The 27,307-nt window shown below is 39.0% G+C and overlaps 1 protein-coding gene across 1 annotated transcript in view; it reads left to right on the forward strand.

Moving 5' to 3' along the window:
- The window catches only part of HIBADH (3-hydroxyisobutyrate dehydrogenase), a 106,940-nt gene that overhangs the window by 19,670 nt on the left and 59,963 nt on the right, over positions 1-27,307 (forward strand). The window contains exon 4 of the mRNA XM_004604057.2: positions 2,118-2,239. Within this exon, the coding sequence (XP_004604114.1) occupies positions 2,118-2,239 (122 nt within the window). The remainder of the gene's footprint in view (positions 1-2,117; positions 2,240-27,307) is intronic.

Below are 27,307 nucleotides of genomic sequence, written 5' to 3' on the forward strand. Positions count from 1 at the left end.
ACCAGTGCCTATTTGCCCTGGCTCTTGGTGCTGATTGCCAAACCCTGTGGCTATGTTAGGAAAATAGTTGATTCCCACCTTGGTTTTCTGTTCTTACTGGTTGCCACTCCCGACTTGGACATTGAATTTCAGCAAAGAGAACAAACTGATAGGACCCGTAGACATGGTGGGCCTTTTGAAAAAGGTATTTCATTTTATGAAGAAGTAATGCATAAAATTTGAGGTTTTGGGAAGTTGAACTACTTTGAAAAACTAACTCGACAGCAAAAGACATTTGGATATTAGGCAGAAAACTGATAAGATAAATGTTTACATTTCAGGGAAGGTCGAAAGACACTCCTTTTGGGCCGAGCTCTGAGATGCCAGTGTGTGTGGTCCCAAGGCAGCCCTGCTGTCTCATTGCCTCGCCTGCTGATTATGGCCTTGCTTTAACAGTAAAGCAAGGAGGAGTTACTAAAAACTCATGTGGCGACAGAATTCTTGTTTAATAATATCCTTTGCTAAGCAGTATGGTGGTCAGTTGCCAAAACAGTTTTACCCAGAATGAGCTCTAAAACAATTAGACTTTACATTGAGCTATAATTTGCTTCTCATAGGTGGGTCTGTATTTCTGCTGGGTTGGGATCTTTTCCCACATTCAGTGTATGTGTAAGTTTTGAGACACAGTAAAATAGACTTACCGTTTGTTTTAATACATAGATCCTAAAACATTAATGGTACCACAAAATACTGGTAAACTTAATTCTTATTTTTTAGGTCACATTAAGTCAGACTACATAGAGGTCATCTACAGTAGAATTTGCTGTTTGTTTTCTGTGGAATTTGGCCAGACATTGCGTTTGACCTAGATCAAGTCATATGTCTAGAATAGTCTAGAGCATTTTATGTGCTCTAGTTTTCTGTAGAAAGATTTTTCTTTACAAAAGAAAATTCTTTTTTGGGGGTGGAGCAATAGCACAGCAGATAGGGCGTTTGCCTTGCATGCAGCTGACCTGGGTTCAATTCCCAGCATCCCATATGGTCCCCTGAGCACCAGCAGGAGTAATTCCTGAGTGTAGAGCCAGGAGTAACCCCTCTGCATTGCCAGGTGTGACCCAAAAAGAAAAAAAAAATTCTTTTTTAACAGTCATTTTCTATTTTTCCCTGTTTCTTTCCCTCGGCATTTATATCTAGTCAATTTCAATTTTCCACTTATAATCACAACTAGATGTCCTTTGGGTTAGTTTATCTGTAGTAAGAACTTTGGGTAATTTGAATTAAAGATTAGTGGAGGTCTTTAAGTTGGATAATATAGGTGGTGTTTTGCTAGCCAGTGAAGATAGGCACATATTATAGATATGAGAACTATGTAGGCACACATTTTGCCCCTATAATGCAAACAAAGATGGTTTACTCTGAGAATGTCATTTAAAAATGGATGTAAAATATGATATATGAAAAGAATGCTTGCTTCCTTCATCACTGTATGCATATAAATTTATTGAAAAGAACAAAACAACTTTTGAGATTTTCTTATTCATTCTATTATTTTCTTTCTGTTTGTTTGATGTTTTACTTTTCTTTAAACAGGTCTAGTTAACAGAAAAGAACATGCCACCTGAGGCAAATTGCTAGAATTCATAGAATTCAGTTGCATAATCTACCCAGTGGAAGTACATGGATATGTGACATTTTCAATGTGGCTTTTTAAAGACAAATAAATTACTTTTTAAAAGGATCCAGCTACTTTAAAAACAAAAATTTAAATCCTACCAAATAGCCTATTAACTTAAAAAAAGTTAATAGGTGTTTTAAATTTCTTACATCTTAGCTTAGTTATTATTAGTGTGTACTTCACCTGAAGCTGGAATTTATACAGTGTACTTTATGAGACTGTTTTGGTTTGTTTAAAAGAGTTTAGGTTTACTTTGAAGTATAGTTGATCTGAAAATGAATTTGATTTTGAACCAGTTCTAATAATGTTTTTAATACTAACCAAAGACCTCCTTGGTATCCACAGCTTTAGAGGATTCTGATTCTCTAGGTGCTTGCATGAAATCTTTTTATTAAGAGTTGTAATCTATATTTAAGACCATAAAACTATAGTTTTAAAACTGTATTTTTATTGATTTACTTAGAAAAGTGAAGAAAGGCTCACTGTTAATAGATTCCAGCACTATTGATCCTGCAGTTTCAAAAGAATTGGCCAAGGAAGTTGAGAAAATGGGAGCAGTTTTCATGGATGCGCCCGTGTCTGGTGGTAAGTGATGAAACATGCACACCAGTTTCTCTTTGTCAGGGTAGCAGTTACAGTTTTGTGGGACCCTGAATAATATCGTTATTTTTAGAGCTCTTCAGAATTCTCAGTTACTGTAGTGAAAACAAAAGTAAACAGAATTGATGTTATTTAGTACTTTCAAGATACAACGTTTATTCTCAATTCAGATAAAAGTATGTTACCCTTTGAAGAGTTGTGGGTTTTGGTTCAGAATGCTGTGGACCTGAATAGATCAGTTGCCATGCAGATTAACCTTTTCATAACTGATTAAAGAAATAAATGTTGTTGTAATTATAATAGAAATCCAAAGTGGTAAAAAGAATAAATTAATACTGCACAACAGAAAGGTTAGGTGTAAATAATTTACAGATAAATATTACATGAGTTTACAGGAGCATATTTTCTCAAATTTTGTATAAAGAAAACTTTCTCGATAATAGAAAAGGAGAAGTGCTTCATATCTCCATGCTGTAGGGCCTGTATAACTATGATACTTAAACCAGACAGAAACATTATGAGCAAAAAATTATAAGCCTGTGTCAGTCATAAATGTAGAAGGAAAACCTTTAAAAAGGTATATTAATTTTTTAAAATGGTGGTAGGTAAAAAATGTATAGAATATAAACTAGTTCTTGGCACACATGGTAAGGTTCAATAAATATTGACTATTATTTTAAAAGTAGTATATTATCAAATTAAATCCAGCCATACAAAAGAGATCAAATGTTGCAGTTGGGTTCAGTTTATCTCATATATATATAATATATATATATACATATGTAATATATATATACACACAGATGGCTGAATACTAGAAAACCTAATATACTTTGAAATGCAAATACATTTTACCACATAAACATACTTAAAATTATATGATCATTTCAATAAAAGGACAAGAGGACTCATTAATAAAATTCTAAATGTTTATTATATCAAATATTAGTAGAAGTATGTGTATCTGGAGTTTTTTAAATGACAGGATTATACAGGTATTTTCCAGATGTCTAAATTTTCCAAAACTAATGTGTAATCAGATACCACTTATGGAGTGTGAGGATGGTATAAGCGTTTTGATTATCAAAAGCCAGTAAGCAGTTTCAAACTTGGTGTGACTGGCTTTTATTTTTTATTAATAGAATGTAATTAATAAAATATGTCTTTGAGTGTTTCTGCTATTATCATTTGATAATGAAACATTACCAATGTTTTGTTTGTTTTTGTTTTGTTTTTGGGTCACACCTGGCTGTGGTTGGTGGCTGTTGTTTTCAGCTTGATGCTCAAGGAACTAGACAAGACTGAGGGTTAGACTTGGGACCTCCATGCCCGTGCTTAATTAACCCTCAACCCTTCACCTCTCTCTCTGGCTGCCAGTTTGATTTTTAATACTGTTTACCTTTGTGTGAGGGGGGTTGGAGGGGGTGGCCTTTGGGTCAGAGCTTGCACTACCACAGGGGGGATCATGTCAGGGACTGAACTGTGGTCTGTTGCCTGCTAGCCAAGTGCCATATTTCTTGTACTAAGTCTCTAGCCCATAATGTAATTTTAGATTTGAAAATATTGTCTTATTCTGAGAAACCTGAAGTCGCTTCTCACTAAGCAATTTTTAGTTTTGGTTTGTAGTTTGAGAGTACAAAAATAGACCTGAATCTTACCTGTATTATATATGGATAGCTTTGTGTTTATATTAGTTTATTGACTGACAAATGATCATTATGAGATTGGTTAGTGCCCTGTGTTGTCAGAAGCTTGTATTTATCTTGTGACTATTACTTTTACATTTTTAATATGTAAAAGGTCAGTTAAAAACAGCCCTACTCTTTTTACTTAAAAGAGAAAACTTTCCATGTTTTTTGATAAAATTAAAGAGATCTGGGGAAATGATTTATATCCCAAGGTGGGTCCATAATTTTTAGAGGTTCTATGTTAATACTTTTAAAAATTTTAAAAGCTGGTGATAATTTTTGAATAAACCTTAAAAGATTTCCCTAATTTCCCTTTTTTTCTCCCTTTCATTTGTTTCTTATTTCAGATTAATAAAAATGCACTAACATGAATTTATAGAAAGATATGAACAAACAACACTATTCTAAAAATGTTAATGCGAGCATTCATTATTCTGTGGTTAGTATTTTAATGAAGGGTTATCCTAATTCAGATGAATTTAATATTGTGTAGACATTTGAGCACATGATTGGTTTCTCAGTCTAGACTTTTCCTTTGCTTTGTATTCACTATTAATCTGGGGGAGTAAAATGAGAAGAACCATTTCTCTATCACTTTTTTCCCACTAGACCAGCCCATGGAGTTATAGACAGAAGGTTTTCCCCAGGTTTTATTTTGGTATTTCTTAGACCAGAGGTTCTCAAACTTACATGGCTGACTATTCCCTTTTCAGGAGAAAAAAATCAGCGCCCTCCTGGAATCCCTCCTCTGCCTCCCTCCCTCCCTCACTTTCTTCTTTTCTGTTTCTCTTCTTTTCTCTTCTCTTTCTTGGGCCACACCAGCGGTGCTCTGGTCTTTCTCCTGGCTCTGCACTCAGGGATCACTCTTGGCAGAGCTCAGGGGTCCATATAGGATGCCGGGGTTTGAAACCAGGTTATCGCATGCAAGGCAAGAATCTGTCTGCTGTACTATCTCTCTGGCTCCCTCCTTCTTGGGGGTAGATAAACATAAAGTACCCCCTAGTTGTACCCAAGACTACTGCTACTCTGGATTGTTCCACTGCCCCCACCCTATAGCGTGGTATTGCCTACTCTGGTAAACACTGTGTTAGACCCATAGTATCATACCATCTCTTGCTCTTCTGTGCATTGTCCTCATTACAAATAATTTTATTTAAGTTCTCTATGACTTAAAAGTTGCTGAGCTGTTACTATTATCCTAAAACCTTTATACTTGTATAGTTTTACTCTGTTGTATGCACACACACACATACACACGCACACACACTACACACTGATACAGACTGTACAGTATCAGACAGGACTAATAATCCTGCATTTTATATCTCATTCCCTTGATTTTCTTTATAGTTTAACATTATGTTTTTAATTCTAATCCATAGTTTATTTTCCATGATAAGGATGTTAAGTAAAGTCATAATGAATATTTCTGTGACTTATTTTTCTACCTCATGATACACTTCTAATTGTCATCTATAATACAGATAAAACTGTAAGTCAACTCAGTGCCTCTGGGAGATAGCAGATGCCTTTCTCTGCCCTTCAGGGGGTTGTGCTGAGGGCAGGGCTTTGCCAAGTGGAGAATAGCACCACTCTAGTTATGCCCAGGAACTGCCAGGGCACACACAGCAGTGTTGTAGGGGGTTAGAATGGGGCTCCACACATGCAAGGCCCATGCTCTACCCCTTGAGCTACATTCCTGGCCCCTGACTATTCCATTGTTACATGCCATGGATGTGGTTTAGTCTCTCTTTCACCTAGAACATAGTTGGTCTTCATAGATGTTTCACATTTTGGGTTGGCTTCAACTGGAGAAACGACCCTGTGAGGCTGGTGGCAGAATGATAATATTCCCATTTTACCAGGGATGGGAGTGGTACTAAGAAAGAAATACTAAGTAACTTCTTTCACACTGTCGTTTGGTGGAGTTGAACTATGTTGGAAGTCAGTATGTTCTTTGTTTCATGTTCTTTTAAGTGTTATTTTCTACGAAGTTCTAATTTGTTCTAAGAAAAAAATAGATTCTTAGTGGAATACTATCCTATAAATTATAAAAATCATTCTCTGATTTCGCTCATACCCGGGACGGATGTTACACAGCAAAGTTGCAACAGAGGGCCAAAGACAGTGCAGTGGGAGAATGGAGCTACACAATTGATGTGGATTGGGGTTGAGAGACTCTGAGAGGGAGGTGGGTGCACTGGTGATGGGTGTGATATTGGAATTGTGTATGTAGAAGATTATCATTAGCAGTACTGTAAATCACAGAACTGTAATCAGTTAAAAACAAAAATAAAAATAAAATTATTCTCAGTACTTAAAAAAAGCTAGTTATTTTTTTAAATTAATTTATTTTATTGAATCACCATGTGGAAAGTTACAAAGCATTCAGGTTTATGTCTCAGCTATACAATGCTTGAACACCCGTCCCTTCACCAGTGTACATATTCCACCACCAAAAACCCCAGTATACCTCCCGCCCCCTCACCCCTGCTTGCGTAGCTGATAAATTTTACTTCACTTTCTCTTTACCTTGATTACATTCCATATTTCAACACAAAACTCACTATTGTTGGAGTTTCCTCCAAAAAAAGCCCTGCTAACAAGGAAGCATTTGATAATTAGTTTTCCATTGCTGAGAATGAAGAGATATGAAGTCGTGGGGCCACGATAGCGGCCGCGCAGTTTGGGAGTTCTGTATTTTAGTATTTTAGTAACTAAATCCAGGGAGATTTATGTTAGAAATTGCATCATTTCCCTTCCTGAGGCAGCATGGGGCTATGGCTTAGTTCACAGTCTAGAGACATTTCTGTGAGCAGCTGCTGGTACCAAAAGTAGTCTAGCTGGCCTCCGGATCGTGGTGGATCAGCATCAGAGCGACCACACAAACGTGTGGCCACCCAGGTCACATCTCGGTGGAGAGCGTGCCGGTATCGCCCCCGTCCCGAGATCAAGCCTGTGTCCTGCTGTTGCAAGTTCATACCTCTTTTTTTTTTTTTAAAAAAAGCTAGTTATTAATGTGGTTTCTTATCACAACAATGGCCCTTAGTGACTCACCTTCTTTTGTCATCATACCGTGTGTCCCTGCACTGACTTTGGACTGCCTGAATGGTTTTGCCGGGTGGTAGGTTCGCAAATGTTTCCCAGGAGAGGCTTCAAGGCCCTTGGGCCTGTGAGTTTGGCCTTTTTGGCCTGCTGGAAGTGTGTGCTGACCACTGAGCTTGTGAGTGAGGCCGTCTTGACCCTGCTGCTCTAGTCTTCTGTTTCTGGGTAACTATAGCCGCTCTTCTCACTGCAGACCTGACCAGTACATGCACTGTCCAGAGAGGCCTCGTTCAGATTGCTCACCCACAGAATTGTGAACCCATAAAGCCACTACATTTTGAAATATTAGGTAGCAAGAGATACCTGAGGAAGCCAATATGGTTGGTATTTCTATAATATGTAGAAGTGTTCATTACTCTATCAATCTGTGTGCTCTCTGTGCTTTTTCAGTGTGTTAGAAATACTTTTTTCTTTTGTCTTTTTTGGTCACACCTGGCGATGCACAGAGGTTACTCCTGACTCTGCACTCAGGAATTACTCCTGGTGGTGCTCAGGGGACCATATGGAATGCTGGGAATTGATCCCAGGTCTGCCGCATGCAAGGCAAATGCCCTACCCACTGTGCTATTGCTCCAGCCCCCTAGAGATCCTTTCTGAAGGAGAACTGATATAATGTATTAGTATAAAGGCCAAATTTAATATCAAAGTAGGTGAAGTTTTATTATTGTACCAGTCCAGAAAGTAGTCATATTTGCTGTGATGGTACAAGTCTCTTTTTCTTTTTTTTTCTTTTTGGGTCACACCTGGTGATGCACAGGGGTAACTCCTGGCTCTGCATTCAGGAATCACCCCTGGCAGTGCTCAGGGGACCATATGGGATGCTGGGAATCGAACTTGGGTCAGCCGCGTGCAAGGCAAACACCCTACCCGCTGTGCTATCACTCCAGTCCTCTTTTTCTTTTTATAAAGGAGAATGTTTGATTAAGTATTACCCAAGTAACTCTCATGGTGAACTGCTGTGTTAGCTCTGCTTACAGATCTAGTCAAGTTTGTGGTGAAATATAAGAAATATTCTGGGGTTTCCAAGGACTGCTGCAGGTAAACAGCATGCTTGTTTCTGCAGACTTAATGGAGAGATAGCCCAGGGGACAAGGTGCTCATCTTGCAAGTGGTCGACCCCATTTGTTCCCCAGCACTGTATCTAGTTCCCTGAGTACCACCAGAAGTGAGCTCTGAGCACTGCCAGGTGTGGCCCCCAAACTAAACCAAACCAAACCAAACCAAACCTGAGTTCTTGGATGGTTTCTCTGGGGATGTGTCATGTAATCCTTTTGAGTCGAGAGCTGAGTGTGCAGGTCTGGCATTCAGTGGGGGGGCTGCTTGGTCAGGGTGCGAGGCTCGAGCTAGCACGCAGGCTGATCTTTGTGTCACCACCACTTTGGCAGGTTCATTCAGAGTTTGCTAAACCTAATCTTTGGGAAATTGACTCCCAGAGGCTAGTGCCATGCCCTTGTTTTATCAAAGGGAAGCTAAGTGGATTTTACGTAATCACCAATGGCCTGGCCTTCATCACACCTGATGAAAGTTGTAATCTTATTTAGGGTCAGTGTTGCTCATTCATACCTTTTGGACCGGTGTGATTTTTTTTTTCCTCCCAGTGTGGCGCAGGTCAGCTACCAGGGAGTTGGTTCCAGTTTAATTTGCTCTCGTATAATAAATGCTAGACGTAAAGCAAATGAAAAACTATTGTTTGTGACTAATGGCCAAATGCTATTTAGTCTGCTCGAAGGCATAATTACAGCACTCCACTATGCTTGAATAATTGGAGAATAAGTTCACTGATTGCCTAATATATCTGTAGATTTGCAGGGAGACCTTGAGCTAACGTGACTCAGAAGTGGCGTTTGTAGTTAGCTCAAGGCTCTTTGTGCTGGCAGGCTCGACTGTACTGCTCCAGTCAGGAATTAATGACTGAATTAAATACATGAACTTGTGTGATTGTGTTTGCATAATAGTGCCCTACCAGGAAAGCAATTTTACTTATTTATTTGTCTATTTTGGCCATACCCACTGTGCTCAGGGTTTACTCCTGGCTCTGCACTCAGGAATCACTCCTGATGGGCTTAGGGGACCGTCTGGGGTCCCAGGGATTGGACCTGGAACTGCTGCGAGCCAGGCATGCAAACGCCTTACCCTCGGGAAGCTCCTTACAAGCTGCTTCTTGCCCAGCAAAGCAAACTTTATTCTCTGATTGACTGGGTTAAATTTTAGACATTTGTTTGAGGTATTCTTAGTGTATAGAGTAGTTAAGCAGAAAACCTAATAAAGAGTTTTTTTCCCTTAAACGTTAGACTCATTGAAATGTCAGTGTCAGTAATGACTACTGATTTTCCACTAGATTTGTATCTAATTTATGGCAAAAGGACCACAAAAATAAAAACAAATTATATTTTGGCATCTAGTACTATTATAGTTGAGGGCCTGTTGGTATTTCTATTAAAACATTTTCTTAGTTTTATAACTTAGCAAATTATATTTGGCTTCTGACTGAAGCATGCAATTTCTATTCGAAAGCAAATTCTTATATTAAAATTCACAAAGCTGAGTTTTCCTTGGTTTACAACATGTGGAAGGGGAAGGCTGTCACAATAGGTCTGTAAGTACTCTTATGGGCTTTTATTTATTTATTTGTTTGTTTATTTATTTATTTACTTGCTTTTTGAGTCACACCCGGCGGTGCACAGGGGTTACTACTGGCTCTACACTCAGGAATTACTCCTGGCGGTGCTGGGGGACCATATGGAATGCTGGGAATCGAACCCGGGTCGGCCGCATGCAAGGCAAATGCCCTACCTGCTGTGCTATCACTTCAGCCCCTCTTATAGGCTTTTAGATTACAGAGTAAAATTGTGTTCTTAGGTTACACTCAGATCTCAGAAAGTTTTTTTTCAATGCCTTGTGATAGATAGGTTTAACTTGATTAAAAATGTTCATTTTTGTGGATTTTTTCCTTTGAAGAATTGTATTGGTGTGGTGATATTTATTTCTTTAATTATCAACTTATTTATAATTTTAAAAATAATTTGTGGCATTCACTCTTTAGTGAAAGACTTGATATTTCTTCTATCTTGAAAAATATGGGGCCAGAACAGTCATACAGTGGATAGGGTGCCGGCCTTGCATGTGGGTTCATCCCTGGCACCCCGTTTGATACCCTGAGTGAAGAACCAGGAGTAAGCCCTGAGCACTGCCAGTGTGGTGCCAAAACCAATTGTGTGTGTGTGTGTGTGTGTGTGTGTGTCACCTTTTATCTGATTTGGTATAAAGCTCAGGTAATTAAACTTTTCTTTCTTTTTTTGGTTTTTGGGCCACACCAGGCGGCACTCAGGCCTTACTCTTGGCTTAGCATTCAGGAATCATTCCTGGGTAGCTTGAGGGACCATATGGAATGCTGCAGATTGAACCCAGGTCGGCCGCATGCAAGGCCAGTGCCCTATCTGCTGTACTATGGCTCCAGCTCCTCTTTGTATTTGCTTAACAGACAAAGTTACTCCCAAATTGACACACTCATTTGTTAACACCAGTACACAGACATGGGTTGGTCCTATCGGTCATTTAGTCTACCCATACATAGATTTACTTGTCACCCTGTGACTGTGAAGTAACCTTGGTGTCTTCGGTGAATGCTTTTAGCCTGGGATTTTCTTTTTTCTTTTTTTGAAGGGGGCTTAGTGAGCAGTGCTTATGGCTTAACTCCTGGCTCCGGGCTCTGGTCACTCCTGGCAGGGCTTGGGGGACCATGTGTGGTGTTGGGGATCAAACCTGGGTTGGCTGTGTGGAAGTCAAGTTACTTGCTATACTACTGTTCTGACCCTGCCTGCGATTTTCTACAGTTTGCAGAAATAAATTCCAAGAGTTTCTTTGAAATTACTCTTGAAGAAGTGCCCATTAAACAAACTCTTTTTACGTTCTTTGGCAGGCCTAAGACTCTTACAACAGTTGTCATGGACAAGAGTCTCTGTATAAGGTGTTAATGAGTTCTTAAAATATTTAGACACTGCTGCTGACTCACCGCCCAAGCCCACATCATTGAGGCAGCCTCAGTGATTGTGTCTTCTAGGAAAATAACGGAAACATGATTAAGATGCTTTCAGGTTCACCCCACCCAGCTTATATATCATTGCTGTCATTTATTGCTAGGAATAATGATTGCTAACAGCAGCTTAATTTCTTTTGGAGAATTTACCCTCCTCTTGCAGTTTGCAGTCCCCTCACCTCAAAATCTCCAGGTCTGATTTTAATGGTGTTGCAGTTTCTAGTCAGATAACCATTACCAGGGTCACCTTGCCAGGCTGTGTCCTGTGGTGGAGGGACACTGTTTTCTTCGCATGGCTGTGTTGGAAAGTGCATGGATATGGCAGGGGGGCTGCTCAAAATAATCCCAGGGAATTTTGAAAGTCCTCTAATTGCCATTCAGGATGTGAGTCAGACTAGACACAGTGGGTCTGGCCACATAGTTCAGGATTGCCCAGTGGTGTTTATAGAACGATGGAGTGGACTTATCAGACACCTTTCCTGAAGCTATTACTTCTGTACACTTTCTTCTTCATTAACATCTATTAATTCCTAGCAGTGTAGAGGGAGTGCCAGGAAGCCTTGTTTAATAAGCCTTTCTTTTGTTTTGCTTGTGATCCCTGGATGGCAGTGAAGAGGATGGAGAGGACAGAAGTGGAATTAAGATTTGTCCTCATCATCATGATCAGATCATTGTCATATTTGCTTGCACTTTTCTAAATGTCTGATTTTCTTGAAAAAGGACAGTTTGGTGATGTTAGCAGTAGAAAGTGAAGTTGAGTTTATGTCCTTCTCCCTTTGGATAGATTTGAGGTTTGACAACTGGTTTGTTTTGCATCTCTTTGGTTATCAGTTAGGAAAATTAATACATTTTTCATAGTATTTAAATGTACACGTTTGTCATCTTCCTGGCACTGCTTTGGCAGCTCTACCAGCACCTCACCTTTTCTCTTTTGTGTGAAGTGATTTTCATCTGTCCTGAAGGTAGAGAGTTTTTGTTGTGATCTTGATCTTTTTGTATTTAGCTTATATCACCTTCTTAGTAAGGAGTACAGGGTTGTTTGCAGAAGAATACAAAATTTCTGATTTGGAACTGACACCTTTTTTTAAATTGTGTTAGTGACTATTAGTTAGGATCACCAGACTAGCCATTACAGTCTCTGAGACAGCATTGTTTTTAGGGAGGTTTTTTTTTTTTTTCATTTAATGAAACATAATTTGAACCCAGGAATTCATAGGCTTTTATCATTGATTTCATTTTATTTCTCATAATTCTTATGATAAAACTTGTTCTCGGGGCTGAAGTAATAGTACAACGGGTAGGGTGTTTGTGTTGCATGTGGTTGACCCGGGTTTGATTCCTAGCATCCCATATGGTCCCCTGAGCATCGCCAGGAGTAATTCCTGAGTGCAGAGCCAGGATTAACCCCTGTGCATTGCCAGATGTGACCCAAAAAGAAAAAAAAAACAAAACTTGTTCTCATGGACAACATTTTTAATGTACTGTGTAGCTATATAACAAGAAGAGAAAAACAGTCTCAGCAGACATTGAAATAGTTCATTGGTTTTTCTAGCCAAAATGGGTTTGTAAAATTTTCTGAAAATGAAGATGTGGATGGCAAATAGTTTTTCTCTTTATTAATGCCATGTTTTATTAACCCTTTACTTAGCACTGTAGCACTGTCATTCCATTGTTCATCGATTTGCTCGAGCGGGCACCAGTAATGTTTCCATTGTGAGACTTGTTATTGTTTTTGGCATATCAGATATGCCACGGGTAGCTTGCCAGGCTCTGCCGTGTGGGTGGGATACTCTCGGTAGCTTGCCGGGCTCTCCGAGAGGGACGAAGGGATCAAACCCGGGTTGGCCGTGTGCAAGGCAAACACCCTACCCACTGTGCTATCGCTCCAGTCCTTTTACTTAGGCTGTAAAATGTCTCTTGTGGCATTCTTTCCCTCCCCTCTTACCAGATAAGCAGCCAGAGGAAGAAGACATTTGATTTATTGTAATTGTCAAATATCTGCAAACATTCAGATAGTTAAAGAGAGTTATTTTGACATAAAAATCCTGAGTAGAGATGAGATTTTCTTTTTTCCTGTAAGACCAACTGAATTTTTGAAAAAGAAATAAAAGCAGCAACTTTGAGATCTGTAATCTTTAATAGCAAACTTTTTAAAACAGCATTTAGAAATATCTGATGGTATCTCCTGGTCTTTACTAGGAGTGTACTTTTCTGTTCATATTAGTACTTATATAAAGCCAGTAAGTGCTCGTGGTTGGTCATTTCCATCTTAAATCTTGCCCCCAGATCTTTAGGAGACTATGGATAAGCCCTTGGGGTATTTCACAGTTACTGGGAGTAGTGTGTATTTGACCAGGAAAGTTACTTCGATAATATGTAAGGGCCAGTGGACAAGGATGCGAGAGGAGAGGACGGGAGCAGTGTCTGGGGCACAGTGCGGGATGCAAAATCACATCGTCCGTCCTTTTCCTTTTTTAGCTGGTAGTTTGGAGAAAAACTGTGAAGCCAAACTTCTTGGAATTGTTATTACCCCAACTGGGAATACGAACTGTATTGAACAAAACTTACATCACCTGTTAAAAAGTCAGCCTAAACCTCAGGCTAATTAGTTCACATGCTTCCATCCCTCCTCGTGGAGGCGGGGCTGGTACCGACTCGGAGCAGCTCTGCCAGGTGAGCTGCCTGCTGCCTGTCTGGGGCTTTCAGATAATGATGAGTTTAAATTTCCTCTTAGAGCTAAGTGAGAATAAAACTGGAGGCAATAAATACTCTTGGCCAAAGCCATTAAATGAAAAAGCTGGGAATTCTCCAACTCTTGACTTAAATTGTTTGTTTATCAGCTGGCGTCTCGTCTGGAGTCAAGAGCTGGAGATTTCTATCTGTGACAGAACTTTGAAACTCTTGCAGGACACTTTCATTTCAGCTTAAGGTAACTTGAGTTTATAGCTTTGGCTTTAAAGATTACTAATGATTTACTCATTTCCTTACCATTTAACCAGAGTGGACTTTTTCCCAGGAAGGGATCTGTGTTTATTTAGGGCCTTTGTCTGCGGGGGGATTAAAAGGCAGCCCACCAGCATTGTGAACTTGATGGTAATAAAAGGTCACCAAAACACACCGTAAAAACATTCTTACCATGGAATTAATTATACAGTGTAATTTTACAAAGCAGCTCCGTTACTCTATCCTCACCCCCATCACCCCTGCTTCTTAAACATTTCATCATTTTGGAATCCAAGCTTTGGTACAGTTTAAGTTTTTGAAAAATAGCTGGTGTCTCGTGGCCCTTAAACACTGAAGTCACATGCAATTAGTTGCTCACCATGTTTTCTGTTTTTTGATAGAGGCCATCATTTATTGTTAAAGTAGGGAGCGGGTAACTTCTTTGGGAGGAGAGGAGAGGGCGGATTCGGACGGGCTGGCCGGTGTTTTTTAGAACAGCTTGGTTTCTAAACACTGAAGCTTGGCCAGGAGTTTTTTCTCTGCCACCAGGTGGCATCGCATCCAAGCCTCCTTGTGAAAAAGGCCAGATTTTAAAATGCACCTTTTTTTGTTGTTTGGAGAGGTCATCATATTATTATTATTCTTTTCTCTAGATTTGACTTTAGATGTGGACGTAAAAACAACTCTAAGTATCCTGGCTAAATGTCTTACAAGAACCACAGAAAGATTCTGAGCTCTGCAAATGTCTCCTTGTAGACTGTTTCATTAGACTGAAACGAAAGGAAGCGTAATGTCAGAACACTTGTAGGGGATTGCCATTGCTTTTTTTTTTTTTTAAAGTAAACGAACAATTGACTGTTGGTTATTTTTTGTTTCTTTTTACTTGTCCAAACATTGGAAAGAGGATCCTGCCTATAAAATCCCTCACAAATTTTTCCATGAACTCCCCACCCCAGCCCTAATAAAAGCTTGTCAGCAGGTTTCACTGTATGGGGATTTTTAAAAAGGGGGAAAGACCTGTGAAAGGTGCCAGTTGGTCCTTTTCACAAGCCTCACCATGAGATTCATTAGCAGTTCATGCTTGTGTCTTAAAAGCTGTTTTTGGGAAAGTAAATTCTTGTAGTTTCCTGTACTGCTGGTTTTCAGGGAGTTTTTATAGTCTTTTGAATCAACTCATGTTAAGAAAGTGATAATGTAAATAAGAAAAGAAAAGAGAGGCTCATTATAAATTTTATAAAAGTGAGATTTTTCCCATTAAAATACATATTACTGTTCTGTTTTTATGAACTCATATATGTATTCATTAACTGGGCAGAAATAATTAAATTCTTTAACACAGGTAAATTGTCAGAATAAATGAGATCGCTGTTATGGCCTATTGATTTAAAATATTGTTGACCATGCCAAGAAATAACAGTTAATGCTTATTGTGATCATCTATCAAATCATTTTATGAAATGCTACTCGTTTTATATTCTTGCCTCCTTGTGAGACTTCTTAATGCACAGAGCCTGTTAAAGAAATACATGGTGTTTCTTTAACAGGTAAGTGTTTTCAAGGTAAATGTTTGACCTCCCACCTTGATATTCTTGCTTTTTACATGCACACACACCCCTACCTGCACATGTGTGCACACACCCACATCCTTTCCCCCTCCCCATGTTGTATTAAAACCAAGTGTTTACAGTCTTCAGTTTCACAAAGAGAGAACTTGCTTAAAAAAAAATCACAAAAATTTCACCATTGAAAGTAGTCTAGGGACAAAGGGGCTTATGGCATTTGACCCCAAATATTTCACTTTTAAACTTGATACATTTTAAGTCAGCCTCAACTTTGTTGTATGCTGGTATTCCTACTTATTTAACATCAAAAAACTGAAGTGGTCTCTGTATATTGTGCCTGTATTGGAATTACCTCCTGCTGTCCATGAATTGTTTCTTGGCTAATTATGTTAGAATTTCTCACTAGAGTTTTTGAAAGCTATGTGACCAATGTTTAAAAAATAAGGAACAGCAAAGAATTTGATACAGTATTAGTAAACCACATACTTACTATTAATAATTATAATTATGTAAGCCTCCTGACCGAGCATATCAGGCTTATGTAGTAAGAGTAAAGCACAGGCAAATCATATAATAATATGCATGCATCTCATGTCCTAAAAGGATTCTTTCCATGTCATTTCTATAGTAATTATTAGATAGATGACTATTTTTGGTGAAGTTGCAGAAATCTGATTTTTCACTTAAAATTAGAAAATATTACTAGTTGCTAGGGTTGTGTAATTTAATAATGAAGCATGTAAATTTTGGCTTCCTTCATTTCAGTGGAAATAGTATTGGTGAAGAGAGTGTTGCCATGGAAACCTTGACATAGACATAAAAGGGAAGACTGTCTCAGTGGAGGAGGGAGGGCCATGTGCAAAAATACTGCTGGCTTGAATATTCTATTTAATATATGTGTTGTGGGTGCAGGATTACTAGGATGAGAAGAGCTGGAAAATTGTACAGAACTTAAAAAATTAAAATTAAAACCCTATACCCAGACTTTCTGAGTTTCAAAGATGGAAATGTGATTGTTATTTGCATAGATTGGGCTGTCCTTATATACCTAATTTTAAAACTTTTTTCCAATAGAACTGTTTAACTTACTTGATTTTAGAGAATATATCTTAATTTCAGCGAAATTTGTTGGTTGGAAAGTTGGGATTTCCATTTCTGATATGACTTTCATTGTAAATTTTATCAAAGATAATTGTCATACTTAATATTTTTTAGGTGTCTGAAGTGTTTTTTAAAAACCCAGGAAAACAAAGTGACTTTCAAAGAAAAACTGACATTTAGGTTCTATAGTATTTTTAATGTTAGGTAAAAACTTTTATAAGTTTACTGTATATTTTTAGCTAAGGAAACAGTGATGTGTTATAGACATAATTTTGGTTGACTTTCTAGAAAGAATAGCAAAAGTGAACATTAAATCCTGTATATCTTTTAGGAGTACAGCCACTGTTAAAGATTGTTAGCAAGCAGCCCACTTAGCTGTTTGGAAAGTAATTTTTTGAAAAAAACATTTAGACTACAAAGACAGTGAGATTCTGCAGAACTTGAGTTAAGGTGGTAAACTGCAGCATGTTAAGTTTTAACACTAGATTCAGGCTGTCACATACATGAGTTAAAAAGTACAAGACATTAATCTGATAAAATCTGTTTAAGCCTACCTCCTTGATCAATCCTGAGAATAAAGTAAAGTGGCAAGGTAATAAAACATCCCTAAGTTTTTTAATTAAAGAGTAATTGAAGTTAAAATAAGAGAGGGGATGGCTGGAGTGGAAAGAGGGATGAAAAAGCAGAAATGCAGATTCTCAGACTTGGCTGTAACTGATTTAAATTGACCAGCAGTGAAAGTGTATTGTTTCCAGCTTTACACAAAGAATATCCCATTTTCTGGAGGGGGTGGGCAGTAAGGTGGGAAAGAGGGTGTTAAATGAACTTCAATGCAAAATCTAGCCATCAGTGAATTTTTTGGCATAAGAAACAGGATTGAGAGTCAAGAATGATGAAATATGTTTGCATATAAAATTAATCTTCACGTGGTATGAAATATTCATTCTGAGAGAATGATTAGCCATCAGTAATCTGCAAAAAAATCGCGGTAATTTGCAAAGTATAAAATGGGACTGGTGTGGAAGTTGAAAGCGGGGGTGGTTTTAGATGTATTTCTGTATGTCTGCTTAGTTTGGGAACTTCTAAGAAGAAAAAGGCAAGAAAAATTGCATTGTTTAGAAAACCAAGTCAAGTTTGTAAAATAAAATACTTAAGAATGAAAGGAAGAGCACAATAATCTATGTTTTCCCTTCTCATTTTTTGCCTGCACCACCCCCAACTCTCTTAATGCAAAATAACGAAAAAAACAACTGACAATGGGATGGAAAGCAGAAAAATACAGAGATCCCTGTCAATAAGTGGATTCAGTTACATCTTATCACCTTAAAAAGTTTCACTGATGCCTTTGTTGTGTCAAGCTGGGTGGCTTTTGAATTTTAAACCACTTAATGCTTATAGAAATCCTAAGAAATATGAATTATTTTCATTTCAGTGAAGCTGAGGCTCAGTGAGGAAGGGAAAACATGACAGGATACAGTTGTGAGAATTATTTTGTCAGAGCAAAAAGAAAGCATTTTATGCCAAGGATTCTAAAAGTAGTCTGCTTCACACTTTGGGATTTCTTTTGGTTGTTAGAATAACAAAGTTTGATTTGTTTTAAAATAAAAGTAACACATGCTTTTGTCTTGTTCTATTGAGATCACCGTTTGGTGTCACTTCCCAACACACACTTCATCGCTCCTTCTCTCACTTACTATCAAAAAGAATAATTAACTGACAAAAAAAAATTTCATTTAGAGAATTTAAAGCAAATTTGATTTCATGTGCTTAAATCTAATCAGCTGTAGGAATAGAAGGAACAGGAAAATGTGGAGCCAGAAAACTTTTTTTTCAAGCAAAAAAAGAAAAAGAAAAATATGTTCTGAAATAACTTCCTCTTAGGAGTCTTTTGGAAAGTGGGTATTAAACAGAGATAAAAGGTATTTTATTTAGTTATGTTGTCCAGAATGGGTCCATAATCCTATTCAGACCAGTATCCTCTTGCAACTTGTACTTTAAATGCTTGTTTTTAAAAATAAATTATTTAAATGTGTTTTGACAAGTTTAAAAATTCCTGTTTTTCTTTACAAAATATTAATGAAAGTTTTAGCGTGCATGCATACTTTCTTAGTATATTTATAATTTTTAATGATAGGATTTGGAACTCAAGGATATCAAAGCCTACTGCTAATAATAATGTACACGGTTTAGTCTAAGTTGACATTGTAACCTTTATTTTGAATTTTTACTTAAAGAATTGGAAAAGTTGATTGTCATCTTGCCAGTATTTTTATTTCCTCTCAATTAGGGCAGTTCTCTAGTCATGATACTGATGAAATCTGTCATGACTGCTTGTAGCGGTGTCTTTCGTGAGGGGCTGGGGCAGTAATGTGTCTTTATAGTTTTGTTCTGGAGAGTACTTGGTGAAAGACGCTTTCTGTACCTCATCCTGATCACGTACAACACACCAACTCCATATTCCTCATAGCTGAGCTACAAAACATAGTTTTCATTGAAGACTATAAGAAAATCTGATGGTTTTGACATTTTCTTTTGTCAAAGAGAAAGTTTTCGTTTTTTCCGGAAACTTGTTAAGATCAAGTATGCAGAACTTTGAAAGGCATACTTCTACTGTGCATATTCTAAGAGTGAGGATTTTGTGTTCACATAGTTCTGGTATGTCTGTTTTCATTCTCATGGATTTCTAGCTTCAAGCACGCTTGGCAGCAGTTTGGAAAGAAGAGGGAAGAGGAGGCCCATCCTCTCGGATTGGTCCATTCAGAAGGAAAAACAAAACCCCAATGTTCTTGTCGCACTTGCACAGAGCTTTAAAGAATAACCTTGTCCCTGACCCATGTTATTTTGGAAGTCATATGTGAAACTTCTTCATTTCATTTGTTCTCTCATTTAAAAATTTTTGGCCGGTTACATACTGAATTGTTTGTGGAAATGCTTAGCAGGTGGTGTGCTATGAAAAGGAAGGGTAGAACAAGGGGAAGTAGAGAATATTAGTGAAAAATTTCTGGAAAAAATAAGGATATTCTGGAGCCAGAGAACTAGTGCAGGGGGTAAGACGCTTATCTTGTATTCAGCTGACCCCGGTTTGATCCTCGGCACTGCGTGTGATCCCCAAGAGCTGTTAGGAGTGATCTTTGAGCACAGAACCAGGAGTAAGCCCCGAGCACCACTGGGTGTGGGAAAAAATAAAAAGGATATTCTGACCCAGATATCCCCAGACGAGGATAAAGTTCCCAGGGAATGATGTTTCTGCTAAGAAAATGCCCAACTGGATAGTGATGAAAGCTGGCGTTTTGCCGAGTCTTATTTTTGTGTCGTTTTGCTTTCTTTTCCTGTTATTGGTTGTATTGGAGGGGTCGTCTAATTATGGCAAGATGAAGGTCACGTGCATTGGATCCTGATTTCTTTGATGTTATCTTTTCTAACCAAAGGGGCCTGCCGTCATAAGTTTCTTCATCAGAAAAACATAATTGAGCAAGATCTTTATCTGTACAATACTCTTAAGTGGTGATGTGATTTTTGAAGATTGAGGTTGTGACTTTTAAAGAATGGGCTGTGATACTTCAGGAAGCATGCTGATGTGAGCAGATGCCAGTGTTGTGGGGACGGGAAGTGCTCTAGAAGAACTAGGAACAAGAGTGAAGAAAAACAAGGAACTTAAAAGAATACCCATTCTTTTGGATTTGGGGAGGGGTTTGGGCCACACCCACAGGTGCTCAGGGGCTCCTCCTGACCCTGTCACTACTGAGGGTGCTGGGGACCATGAACAGTGCCAGGGAGTGAGCAGGGGTTGGCCACATGCAAGGCATGCACTGTAACTTCTGTACTCTTACTCTCTCTCGGACCCCTCACCACGTTTGTTATTTAAGCAAGAGAACTCAGGATTTTTTCTTCAGGAATTTATTGTATGTGGATAAAAAGTTTTAAAAAAGGGATGGGGCAATGATTTTAGAATGGTGATTGTAATACTCAGGCTGATCACGCCACCTTACTTTTATTTTGTGAAGTAGTTGAACACCAGAATAAATTCTAAATACATTCCAAAACCCAGAATTGTTGACTGTAGGTTAGTGTGTGGGTGGTTCTGAGGGTTGCAGCCAGGGAATGAAGTTGGAAGTGGTACTGTGGGACCAGCAATTCGTGGGTTCAGGCCCCAGCAGATGCTAATTTTCTACCCACTCTTGGTGACCAGCACAGATCCTCACCTGGGGGCCTGCTGGCCAGTATCTGGCTCTTTCTCGTGCCCTGCCAGAGTCAAAGTTTAGCACTTAAGAGGATGAAGGGGGGGGGGAGAGAGGGACAGGGAGAGAAGGAGAGGGAGGGAGGGAGAGAGAGGGAGAGGGAAGGAGGGAGAGAGAAAGGAAGGGAGGAAGAGAGAGATATTTCCTCAACAGAGGAGAGAGAAGAGAGAGAGATTTCCTCTAGATCCTGTGAAATGAATTCACTCTCAGAGTGTTTTCATTGACAGTAAAAATGAAATGATGCTCTTTTCCTTTGTGGCTTTTCAATTTTTTTTTCTTTTGGTTTTTTGGGTCACACCCGGCAATGCTCAGGGCTGACTCCTGGCTCTGCACTCAGGAATCACTCCTGGCGGTGCTCGGGGGACCATATGGGATGCTGGGAATCGAACCTGGGTTGACCGCGTGCAAGGCAAACGCCCTACCCGCTGTACTATCTCTCCAGCCCCCTCAAATTGTTTTTTCATTTTTGGTATAAATATATCACAGTGTAGAGAGGACTGGCAGGCATCTTAGAATTTCCCATTAGTTCTTTTTGAAAATGAAGAACCTTTCCTTAAAAACGTTTCAAATCTTTGAAGCAATTGCTGCATAATATTTTCCCCATCACTTTACTCTTATCTGCTTAATCTTGAAAAGATTCTTGAAAAGTATTCTTGAAAAGTTCATAGAAATATAAAGAATTCACAATTAAGTAAAGAGGAAAATTTTTCTAAACTACATGTATTTCCCATATTTTCTACTGAACATTTTAAAGTATTTCTTTTAAATCCTTTTTAAAATTGGATTTAGGACGGTATTTAATTTAATAAGCTTTTTTCCCCCTTCAGACCCCAAATCACAGCATTTACCAATTGATGACACACAGTTCAGTGTCTTTGATGTGAATGTGCTTCCTGAAGGATCCCATAATTTTTTTCTCTCCAGAATGTTCTCCAGTGGATGGTGGGTTCAGTCCCACATTCTCTTAAATTATTCTGCAGCTTTGTTTGACAGGGGCAATTGTGCTTAATACATGCTTAGTTTGAATCATACCATCTTGGGCCTTGGTTATGCTTCTGAGATGGCCTGCTTTTCTTTCCAGAGTCCGCACCACACGTACTCGTGGAAATGAAATGGTCAGAAGGCCTGTGTGGGAAACAAGACCTTCCCTGTTTCCTGTCTTTGTTGCTACTTGTAGTTTCCTAATCTCCTGAGTCTCGGGATGTAGATCTGTACATCACAACGAGGGCTGGGTAGCTTTTATGGTGAGGAAGAGGGAAAAAGATAGTATTGAAGCAATTCCTGCCTAGGTCTGCAAAGTGCAGATTGCATTTCTCCTTCAGTGGTGTTAGGTTTATGGCCCTTTTTTGGGAAAGTGCTGTTAAGTGTTTGCAGACCTTTATCTTTCTCTGTTTTGTTGTAGCAGTTGGAGTTGTCCCCTGGTGGTTTTGCTAGGTATGATAAATGTTGTACTAAAAGTCCTTGGTGGAAGTTTGATCCGCCAAGATTACTGTTTCTTTCAGTTTCCTGAAGAAAATGGGATCCAGCCATTAAGCAGACAAGCCCTTGAGTGGGTCAGCAGTAATAAAGTGGACTTCTCATCGGTGCGGTGCCTCTGGTTCCCCCCTCCCCCCTTAACACAATTTCAGGGATAAAACTCAGAAGTAATCATGAGCTTTGTGTAAAATAATAAAGGGTAGGAAGTGTCAAGTCTTTTTCCTCAAAGCATATAGGGCAAGGTGGCTACATAATGAAGGGTTCTCTCTAGTTTATATACATAAACTATATTCTTTAATATATAAGAATATATATATTCTTTATTATAAATAAAGAATGAGAGCAAAGAAGTTATGTAGTTTTCTTGTGTTCTCATAAGGATGATTCCAGGACACAGCATTAAGGTCTTACAGAGCCTAGCGAGTTTCAGCTATATTGCTCACAAGACTTCTCCTCCCCACGCCGATTTAATTGAATTATTTTTAATTCACATGCATTTAGAATATGACTCTGTTCTAGATGCTTATAAAATAAAAACTATATAGTTTTTTGGATGGTAATGCTCAAGAGTGCAGATTTTTTAGTATATATTTATAATATTCTTAGAGGTATTACCTACTACAACCATACCTTTTTTTTGTTTGATTAATTTAATTAATAGACGTTTTAGGCAATTGTATACTTCTGTCTGTTCTTTATATAGATTGTTAGCCAACAAGTAGCTACTGTATTACAATGATTTTATTTGAGAAGATACCATTTAAGGGAAGGGAAGGAAGGGAAAAGAAAGCAGGGAAGCTTCCCGATTATGGGAGGGTGTTTTGAAGAATAATTCCCTGTAATGCATTTTTGATTGAATCCGTCTGACATCCCAGATACTAAAAATGGCTAGAAGGTTCTATCCAAATTATGTGGAATTTGAAGGGAGTTTCTTCTTTTATCTATTTTTGGGTTTTGGGCCACACCTGTCAGTGCTCAGGACCATGTAGAAGTGGGGTTCAGACCCAGGCAAACACAGTCTTCTCTCCCTGGCCCCAGTTTCTCCCTTTTGAGTGATTCCTACTCAAGGTGGGCTGTGGTACTACTGTAAGTAGAGGTACAGCTTGAACCGAGTCTGTTGGTTGATTTGTAAATTCTTACTATCCTGATATTTCATTTATTTGCAATACTGTAGTACATAATGTAGTTTCTTACATTAATATAGGTAGACAGTTGACTATAATTTTCAGATCTGAAATTCCCTTTTTGAGCACCTTTAATTTTTATGTTTGCGTTTATGTTTATGTTTTCTAGCTTTTGTAGAAAGGAGGCCCACAGTGCAGGAGAATAGACCGTCCAGTGTCTTGAGCTTCTCATTCCTGGGGTTGCAGGAAGTGTGCTAGTGAAGCTTCTGGCTAGTGTCTGCCATACACTCAGGTGTTTGTGGTGTGACGGGAGAGTCTATTTGGGGGATTCTGGAGCACCTCGTGGCATGAGGTAGCCTGTGGACCAGTTGGAAGAGCACTGACTCCAAGCATGGCTTTTCTTTTCTGTTTTGTTTTATTTTTAACTGAGGCTGCTGGGAAACTCAGAGCTAGAGTTTTGTTTCCTAGCATAGTTGTCATTTCCCCACCCTCATTCCCTCCCCTACATTTTTTTTTTAAGATGTGGCTTCTATTCCGACTTGTTGCTTTAGTTTCCCAAACTTATATAACTGATCCCCCTCTTCAGAAAAAAAAATCGGGCCTGAATGATAATACAGCAGATAGGGTGTTTGCTTTACATGTAGCCGACCCGGGTTCAACTCCTGGCATCCCAAATGGTCCCCCAAGCACTGCCAGGAGTAATTCCTGAGTGCAGAGCCAGGAATAATTCCCGAGCATCACTAGGTGTGACCCCCCCCCAAAGAAATCACTGAGTTCTTGTGGAAAACTACTTTCTATAAGTGAACAGAAAGTGCCCCCTAATTGCACAGAGGCTACAGCTGCATCCCCTGTTGTTCCAGTCCTCCTTGAGCAGTGGGAGCACTGCAGCTTTATACGCATTTGGGCGCCGAGAGCACTGTGATGTGCACTGAGACCTGCGCTTCTCTTGGCGCTTATGGTCCAGGTGAGTGTGTCATCCTCTAAGAGGCCTCAGAAAGGTTGGAGCTAAGAATATGAACCGTGGAAATGGACTCTTACACCTTTTCTCTTTCCCTTTTACAAATCTTTCTCTGTCTACTTTCATTTCTATTTCTTTGCTTTTTTCCTTCATTTTCCTTTAACGAAATGAAAACTGCCCCTTTATACTCTTCTTCTTAAAACTTTTATACATTGTGATTGAAAACTGTCTTAGTATTTTAAAACTAGCTCATTATGTGTATTCACTTATATACTCTGAAAACAAAAAATGAATTTTTGCAACCTATTTTCACTTATTATATATCTTTTTATATATAATAGATTTTCTTAGTGCTGCAAAGTATTGCATTATGTGCACAGATTTCTGTTACCAAAATACTACCTTGAATATTCTTGAACTTAGATCTTTTCACATCTGTGCCAGTTTATTGGTAAAGGAACTTCTAAGAAAATTGCTGGGCTGGGAGTATGTATATTTTAAGTTTTGGCAGGAACTGCTGGTCTTTTCACCAAGTTCATACTTCTCATTGCAATGTAGGGAAGTGTTTTTTATACTCTTGCCAACACTGTCTTTGTAATTCTAATATGATTATTTTTAAAATGTCAGAGTGGGCTTGAGTGGGTAGTGCAGTGGGTAGGGCGCTTGCCTTGTGTCTGGCCAACCTGGGTTCAATCCTTGACACCCCATATGGCCCCCCAAGCACAGTAAGTAATGATCTCTGGGCACAGAGCCAGGAGTAAACCTTGAGCAGGTGTGAGTCCCAAAAACAAAGAAAAAGTCACCGTGGGGTTTTCATTTCATTTATTTATTCCTTCTCCCTCCCAAATTCAGAGTTTGAGCATTTTTTATTTTGTTTTGGGGTCACACCCAGTGGGTGCTCAGGGCTTACTCCTGGCTCTGCGCTCAGGGATCACTCCTCATGGAGCTTGGGGCACATACAGGGAATTGAACCCGGGTTGGCCCCAGGTATAGCAAGCTTCATGCCCACTCTTCTGTGCTCCCAGCCCCAGAGTTTTTTGGCCCTTTGTAGTTATGTTTTTTAGTGATCGCTTGTTTCTGTCTTTTGCACACCGACGCTGTTCCTTCAGCAATTCTTTGTTGAATACCAAGATTGTGCTGGCACTGTGCTGGATATTGGCCCCTTCTAATGGATGCATCTTGACAGTCAAGTGCACCTTCATTTACTCAACAGATATTTATGGCCAGTCTGCCCTGTGCTAAGTACTTACTAGTATACACCTGGGGATATATCAGTGAGAAGACTTACATGCGTGCACACACATTGAAATGCAAGTATACGTACACCCACGGTGCTTACACACATGTGACCTTCCTTGGTGTTTTGGTAAGTGTGAATATGGTATTGGGGGATAGAAATGTTACAAATATTTTCTGCCAGGTTGTCTTTTCTTTCTTTATTTTATATATTGTACTTTGGGAAATAGTTCTGAATTTTTAAACTTGTAAATGGTTCTGAAATTTTTAAACTTATCTTTAAACTTGTAAGTCTTATGTGGGGGCTTTTAGATTTTATGTGCCATTAAAAAAATAAAAGGCCATTTAGGTATTTTGTGGTTTCACATTTATGATTCATGAGAGTAAAGATACAGATTCCTTTTTTTATTTAAAATTACTTAATAAAAAATTCAACTCTCCCCATTAATTTCATGTACTCTGTTTCCTCCTTTCTCTACACTCTCTTCTTTTGGAAGTTCATTATCAATTGTGTCTTTTTTTTTTTTCAATTTTTTTTTCAATTGTGTCTTAAGTAGGAAGTTTTTCCTTACTGATACGTTGTTTTCCTACTTGGAGATAGGTTTCAATAAATTGATCTTTTTTTTTTTTTTCTTTTTGAGTCACACCTGGCGATGCTCAGGGGTTACTCCTGGCTCTGCACTCAGGAATTACTCCTGCCGGTGCTCAAGGGACCATATGGGATGCTGGGAATCGAACCTGGGTCGGACGCATGCAAAGCAAATGCCCTAGCCGCTGTGCTATGGCTCCAGCCCCAAAAGTTGGTCTTTTTTTGCTTTTATAAATTTCAGACTACTTCTGCTTGTTTATTTTCCCAGGTAGTCATTTTATCATGTTCTTTTGAAAATGTTGTTAATGTTTTGACTAGGAATACTACAAAGAGTTTATGTATTAATTTATAGAAAATTTGTATATTTATAAAACTAAGTCAGAGAGTAAGATTTACTTTAAAAATGCCGATTTTCTTTATATCTCTTTTTGTATACTTTCGCACATAGGGCTACACCCAGTTAGGTGTATTGAGTTAGGCTCTTGGGGCTTACTCTGTGCTCAGGATCACATTTAGCAGTACTTGGGGGAGCATATGTGGTGCTAGGGATCAAACCTGGGTCAATTGCATGTAAGACAAGCACCTGGCCCGCTGCACTGTCCTCCTGGCCTTTTTTTCATGTCTCTCACAGGACTAAAGACTTTTAAAGATTCCCTTTCCTTGGTTGTTGCTGGCGTGATGTGTTCAAACACCCTTGGTGCTGTGCTCATCGGGCACTGAGCATGTGGCTCCGTGCTCACACACACACTTGCTGGGGTTTGCCCACTTGCTTGGCTCTTGGAATCCCAAAGGACAGTGGCACTGGAACGGTGCTAGGTGCAGGGGATGTAATTCACCGCAGCTGTGTCTTTGGAGCTTTGCCACTAAGCTGTCCTGGAGAGCAGCAGGAGTCGGGCTGTGGGGGTGGGCAAGAGGCGAGGGAGCCTTTGGGTTTGAGGGCAATTTAAAAAAATAGTTGAAGAAGTATCTCAGTGTATTTTTCTTATTTCTTTCCTCA

Source organism: Sorex araneus, chromosome 1, assembly GCF_027595985.1.
Source record: "Sorex araneus isolate mSorAra2 chromosome 1, mSorAra2.pri, whole genome shotgun sequence".
Classification (NCBI taxonomy): Eukaryota; Metazoa; Chordata; class Mammalia; order Eulipotyphla; family Soricidae; genus Sorex; species Sorex araneus.